The sequence below is a fragment of the Colias croceus genome, chromosome 7 (assembly GCF_905220415.1).
Source record: "Colias croceus chromosome 7, ilColCroc2.1".
In the NCBI taxonomy this organism is placed as follows: domain Eukaryota; kingdom Metazoa; phylum Arthropoda; class Insecta; order Lepidoptera; family Pieridae; genus Colias; species Colias croceus.
Genome location: NC_059543.1, coordinates 10431331 through 10438988, shown reverse-complemented (window position 1 = coordinate 10438988; position 7658 = coordinate 10431331). Strand labels below are relative to the sequence as shown.

General features: G+C 31.6%; 1 protein-coding gene across 1 annotated transcript in view; it reads left to right on the top strand.

Moving 5' to 3' along the window:
- Positions 1-279: 279 nt before the first annotated feature.
- LOC123693342 (lachesin-like) overlaps positions 280-7658 on the top strand; it is a 33174-nt gene continuing 25795 nt past the window's right edge. Inside the window, exon 1 of the mRNA XM_045638398.1 lies at positions 280-712. Coding sequence (XP_045494354.1) covers positions 610-712 — 103 coding nt within the window. The 5' untranslated portion in view covers positions 280-609. The remainder of the gene's footprint in view (positions 713-7658) is intronic.

The following is a 7658-nucleotide window of genomic DNA, read 5'->3' as shown; positions in this document are numbered from 1 at the left end:
TGATAGTAATAATAAACTTAACATTTGTATCCTATCACACGTTATCGATAAATATACTCTTCACTAACGAGATGGCCTTTCAGTTCAAATAAATTTAATATTTATCAAAGATACACCTTTTGGTTGCAAGTTCATAAAAAGGTATTGTTAAGCCGTGTTTGAATAGCTCTAATGAAAGAGAGGGCTTTAGTTAAGGGGAGGTGCTTTCCCGCGCCGGTGCAGTCCTCGCTTGTGCACCCTTATTTAGTTCGCATCGAGCCTTTGTCGGAGGTGGTCGTGTACTCCTCTGTGAAAACGAGCCGATAAACTTTTCACGGAACCACGTGTATCGCAGGCCAGGAGTTGACCGCTCCCTTAATCACTTCCTTGCGTGTTCGTTTTATCATAAGAGCGTTTATAATGTGTTTTGTTTGTAAAAATGTTTTCGCATCTAGGTAGTTGCAGGTATCGCTTTCTTAATCTTGTTTTGATACGACGTCGAGCTACACAATAATGTGTGCGCGATGTTAAATATATTTTTAAAGCTTTCTGTGGGGCAAATTGTAGGTTATTAGAGAACAGTAAAGTTATTTAGGTTACCACATACTGGTGGTTAGAGAAAGTGTAAAAATGCACGTTCTATGTTATTTACGAGTTCGAAAAATAAGGAAGATATTACTGGCGCTGATGATTTTGGATTGGCTGTTCGCCAGGACCACGGATGCTACTGCACGTAAGTATTTTTCAAGTTTCTTGTATGTTTATATATTCTTCTAAGGATATTCATTCATCAACAACTCTTATATCAACATCATTTTGTGTCTTCAAAGTCCTCATTTTATTTGTTACTATTTACGTTTTGTATTCAATGTACCTATATTATTTATTTGAATGAAGTACTAAGGTTAATGTATCTTTTTAAAAGGGTTGTTAACAAAACGCGAGTCCTTTTGAAATTACAAAGATCACAAATTGTTCTATAAACTTTAGAGCCATTTGCAATTGATCTAGGTTAGTTTATTGTGTAACCAACTTCAAAACATTCATGGGTCGTATCTAAATATAATATCATCCAACTTTGAATGCTCTCACGTCAAACAATCATTCAAAGAATTTGACTCTACATTTGCGAGCAAAAGCTCTACCGTTACTTAAAAAGTAGAGCTTTGTTTACATATGAAGATTCAAAGTAATTTTGGAAATTTCTACTAATTGTTAGTTTTTTAAGGAAGTAGATGTAAGGGCGTAGTTTTAAGGTTCTTTTACATGTTACTCTAACTAGTTTAAAATATATACAAGAAATAGTTTCTGTAATAGGTACTGGCTTTGTAAAAAGTTGCAAAACATTTAAAGGTTTATGTATTCTAGTCTAGAAGAGCAAGCGAACATTTGAAAGTATTTTCTTATTTTTGCTTAAACAAGCAATGTCGGCCACTTTTAGTTTATTTAACTCATTAACTTTTAAATAGAATAAATAGTAATAGGAATTTTTAAGACTAAGGACTAACAAGGGCATAGAAATTACGCAAATTTCAAAAGTAGTCTAAATTAAACTTTTTTAATTATGCTTTTGAAAAATATAAATTGTATTAAACATTTATTTTATCTTTGTTACATAAAAAAGACGTAAAAAAATGTATCGCGAGCTTATTCACCTTTCTATATTAATAGTTACAACAACTTTAACAAGTCATAAACATTCTCAATACTCAGTCACTGGGTTGGATAATGCACGTATCATATTTTAAGACAATAATAATTATGATATACGTCGCCATTTAAAAGAGGCTGATTAATCAAGACAGATTAGACTTGTTATCAAAATTCAAAAACTTAAACTTCAAAATTTCTTAAAAACCACAAAGTGTATTCAATAAGACTACTTATACAAGAACTTTGAATCGTCTTAACATAGAACCATTTACCATTCAGAATGCATTGTCTACGGAGCAGAAAGGGCAAGAAACTACCTAGTTGCTTTGTTAAATTCATGTCAATGTTAACATTTTAATTTTTCACAATAAGCATTAGCAGTAGCCAAAAACTGCCACATATAAATTCAAACTCATTTATTTATGCAATAAAACTTATTTTAAAAGTACTAATTTGAACCGATATATTTTTATAATTTACCACCGTATAATATCAATTGTATTGGAAAGTACCTGGAATTCCATTCTTTATTTCCCTACGATTTTTATTCCTGGCTCATGAACCGTGTGTTCCATGGAATTTTCTTAATAAATCCCATTAGTAGCAAGTTCCAATAAAATGTTTGTGATGTAGGGATGAATGATAATTATAAGGCTTCTCTTTCTACCACTTGATTGTGCAAATTCCTTGTTTTATAAGAATTTAATTCCGAATTATAAGAATGAAAATTACCAGGTTTATTTCTCACTGAGAAACCATAATGAAGCTAGTGGTTCGCTTACAGTATAACATATAAAAAGTTCACACAACAAACATACTTTACCGTAAAGTTTTGAGAATTTTGTGATGCGAAGTACTTCAATACTTCCATGAAATTCCCTGGTAACTTTTGAACTGCGCCTCAGACTGCATTCTGGAGTTTGAGCTGATATTTAACACTATATTTTTGGCATTTCTATTATATTTTTATTATTATACTAACTGTGCCCTGCGGTTTTACCCGCAGCTCCTGTTGGTCTTAGCGAGATGATATACAGGGTGTCCCACTGTTGGTATCTATACTAAGCTCAAAGGAGGTTATATAGTTTTGCATACGCTGAGTACGTAAAAAAATACTTATAAAATTCCAGTCGCATTTTTTTTTCAAATAGATGAAGTCTTAAAACTCTATGTGTACACTGTAGATGAAGCCTTAAAACTCTATGTGTAGGTTAGATAAAGTATAAATTTTGGGTTACATAAAAGTTATTTTGACAGTGCTAAATACCATCCTAACCGCGCACGTTGGGATTAACATACGATTAAGATATAAAATTGATCGATAGTTGTTAAGCTGCTTACATTTAGCCTCAAGGTAAAAACTAAATATTAGACCTAATTATAAACGCGTCTAGATTATACTTAGCATTGAAGTAAAAACGTGACATTAAATATGCACATATAAAGTGTTAAAATAGCAGTTTCTGCGAAGACGAATTGGTCCGACTAAATTCATTAATTATTCTGTCATTAATGGATAATTTACTATGAATATTTATAGGAGAATATAATATCGGCGAAAGTTTGTTTAAAAGAATGGAAATATTGAATAATTAGAAGTTTTTTATATAATTAGAATATAAATATAAACAGACATTTGAAATGTGAAAATATTTGCGGTTTAATTAAATCTATACGTAAAAAAAATCAGTAAAAGATACTTGATCCATTTCAAAATAAAAGTATACGCATTCAAATTTCCGTATTATAATATATTAAAAGCTGATACTGTATTTCATCCTACGATTCATTTTCTTTTCTTGGTCGTGTTGATAAGGGTCTGTCGCAAAACTTTTTTATTGAAACATAGTATGCTTTCATAATAAATGGATAGGTATGGTTTTAAAAACATTGGTATTTCCATGTTTGCTACACGAGTTTTATTTATTTACAAATTTAGATTTTATAGCGGATATCTAAATAAATTAATTAAAGCGAACATTTTTGCTGGGTTGAATGTTTGACTTAAATATTTACTCATCGTGTTATGTTTTTGTCGATATTACAAAATTCCTATATAGATTTATCGTTTGTATAGGTATACTAGCTCTCCGACCGTTTTGCCCGCGTTTTCAAACCCGAATAAAAACCCGCATAGTTCCCATTCCAGAGGGATTTCAAGGGATATAACCTCTTAATCTTAATCTTAATCCAAGTTACCCTAAATTTCATTGTAATCGCTTCAGTTGTATTTCCATGAATGAGTGACATACATACATCCATCCTCACAAACTTTCGCATTTACTTCTATAATATTAGTAGAAAGGAAGTAGGAAGGATTAGTGAATAATATTTAAAATTAGCTGTCGGGTTAAAATTATTATTAATAGGATTATATTTATCAATGTACAAGATATAACTTGATAATTAGTTTTTGTGATACTCTTTATGTTATTTTAGATACAGAGACATTTACGTAAATTTGATTGAAAAAGTTTTCCCGCGATATTTAAACATGGAGTTCAAAGTGACAAAAGTCTAGAACTTTATCATAAAAGTACATGTTGCTTTTATGACATTAATGAAACATTGTTAACTTGATACAGATTGTAAAAGTATAGCAATAATAATAAATGTTATTATTCGTACCTATACCTAACACAAATCTTTAGAAAACTCTTGTTAGAGTCATGAATTTTATAAGAATACTAGCGGTCAGATTGGGTTAATAATTAAGTAAATCATGTGGTATTTATCACTGTCGGTAGAATTTTAAGATTATGAGCTAGGAAAATGTATTGCAGACTTTTTAAAAAGAGTCTGTGTTAAAGGAATAAAGAGAGGGTATATAGAAAAGGAAACGAATACTAATCATTTTTATGATAGCAAGTAATAGCATTAACATTCTATTTTAGTGTATGGATATGGTACTAACTTCGGGTATGGATTAGGTAATTCTTGCCAAATGTACGCATGCTTCTTTTGACTGTCTTTGCTAAATTGGCCGCAGAAGCTGCGCTATAGATTATAGATAACACATTTTCTTGCGAGTCATATTGTTTCGTACACAAGGTAATGTAAATTTCTGTCACAAAATTATATAAATAATTTATCTTGAAAGTTTATTTATAAAGCTCATTTTTCACATCAGTAAATATAATATATTCAAATATTATTCCCAGTGGACGTAATACCTGAAAATAGTTGGTGCTTTTCAAGTTTGGAAAGCAAATGCAAAGTAAAATAAACAGTATCTCTGGAAGTCGTAGAATAAACACAAATATCTATTTGAGGGAACTTCGAACGTAAAATATATGCAGCTATATCTATACTATTATTGTAAAGCTGGAGAGTTTGTTTGTTTGTTTGAACGCGCTAATCTCAGGAACTACTAGTATGATTTGAAAAATTCTTTCGGCGTTGGATAGCCACACATCATCATCACACTAAGACCAACAGGAGCGGAGCCACGCGGGTGAAACCGCGGAGCTCAGCTAGTGACTCCTGTAAGCTGTTGTTGGTAATATTCAGTAGTGATAATTGTTATAATCTGTAAACAGTTGACGCAAATGGTTTCGGTTTGACGGTTTGTTTACGTAATTTAAATCAGGATGGAATGTTGATGATGAATGACAGAATAATTTTCTGTGGTTAGTCCATTTCTAGAATATTCAGGAAATGTTCCGTATATTGTAGTATAATTTTGTGAAAAACAATCTGAAATGAGAGTTAGAAAGATTAAAGAATGGCTAAGTTACTTTTTCGGGATATTTTATCATAAATGTGTGTTTAAAAGGCCACTTGTTAAATAACATGAATGTGTCTCAGGTACTCGTTTAATTAATAACAAAGGTATTGATACAATAGTTACCCGGAGCCTCATGGTTTTAAACATTGACCCAATTAAGATAAGCCATTATAATTGGCATCCATTATAGGTATATTTGTGATAAATTGGTTTAATATTCCTCTAATAACCATCAATAGTGTTGTGGTTGACTAGGTTTGTCTGTAATAAGTACTGTTTTTATAGAATAGACAAAGATTAGGTTAACACTTAAATATATATAATTATTTGGCAATTTTCCTCCTCTCGCCTTACTATTCTAAAGTCTAGACTAGGCAGAAAATGAGCTGGATGTGAATCTTTAAATAAAATAACACAAAATATGTATCACAACATATTAGTAATAACCATTGATGCCCTAAGGTTAAAAAACCTACAGACTATTTTATTTATTATTCATACACGTATTTTTCAACTTACAGGAACCTTTTAAGCTTTTAAAATCATACAGAAAAATATGGAAACTCTGTACTAAAACTGCGGATTGTTCCACTCACACCTTGACGCAGTTATACCATTCAGTCAGTCAAGGTGTCCCGCAGAGAGAAACAAGCAAGTTATGAATTTCACACATTTTAGGTTTCTAATTTTAGCGTGACTTTGTATGATAATAACTGTTAGGGAAACTTGCCATTTAGAAGATTAGTGGAAAACTTGCCATTAAGAAGATTAGTGAGTAAGTGTTCATTATGGAGATTTGATAAAAATATTTGTATAATTTTTTTCTTGACCCGGCAAATAATTTCTTTTGTAACTGCACAATTACAGTGAAATGTAAACAAATATGCACATGAACAGAAGTTTATTCAGTTACAGTCCACTGGGACGGATGGCCGTTACTCCAATAGTCCTTTGAGATGGATAACCAATACGAGCAGAATGAGACCGGGCGCAGCAAAGACATCTTAACGTTAACATGCTCAGTATTATACGATAGATCTATATATGATCATTATAATTAGTTCATAATGCTCCTACTGCTGGGATACAAGCCTCCCATAAGGTATCAAGCCGTGATCCACCACGCAGACCAAGTGCGGTTTGGCAGATGTCACACGTCGTCGAACTATTGATTCTTCGACATATCACGATGTTTTCTTTCACCGTTCAATATCATAAAGATTATAAGGATAGTCTTATATAATTAAAAGCACGAACATCGCACCTATATTTATGTTATTTCGCTAAAAAGGTAGTCAATTAAGTGATGTCAGGCTTCACGACGGTGGCTCGCAATTTGTCAGCAACAACACCGGAACTTTCAACGGCATAAACCACGGTTAGAACCTAACGGCCTGTCTTCATTAACGTACTTCAACTAAAATAAATGGATCGATAATATTTGGTCAAAACTGTAATTTAATTTCGATTTTCAAGTCCTATTTTGTTAAATAATGGACAATTATGAAGTGCGATTTGTTTGTATTATGACACGGCGTTATGGAGCTGCGTTAATTTGTAATATGTATGCAAAATCTAATTTAACAAATCCTAGTATTACTTCTGGTTATATACGAGTAAGATGATAAAGTGCTATGTGATACATATTTAAATACGAAATTCACTTTGTATTTGTTGTGTTGTGTTAATTTATTGTTATTTTCATGCCCACAAAATACAATAATTGCTTATATTTTAAATTGATTTTAAGATTCATCTTCGACTTATAGGTTTCGATAAAAGAAAACATGGAAAGAAATACAAGATATTTATAAAGCATTGGAATGCTATCAAAAATACACCGGCCGAATTGATAATCTCCTCCTTTTTTTGAAGTCAGTAAATAAAAAAAAAACAAGAAATACGAGAATACAAATAAATATCAGATCCCTAAAAGCCTAGGCCATCTAAATGTCTAGTAAACTTCCAGCAAACCACAACAGCTTCTAAACAAACATTGAAACAGTTTGAAAATCTTAACAAATACCGAAATGACGATTTAACGCACGATTACGTTTAGTTCGTATTAACCTACATTTCAATATTCCGATTCTCGCTTCAGGAAAATATTGGATACGTAAATGTTTACCGTTTTACGATACAGGGTGTTTCGGTGTTGGATTAACTTGCGAAGATGTGAATTGTGTTTTCATTGCGGCGTAATAGGCAATTTTGTATTAAGCCATATTTATAAACGTACGATTATGCGTGAAGTTGTTGGTACGCTACCTATGTTTTATTTATTTATATTTATTTAACA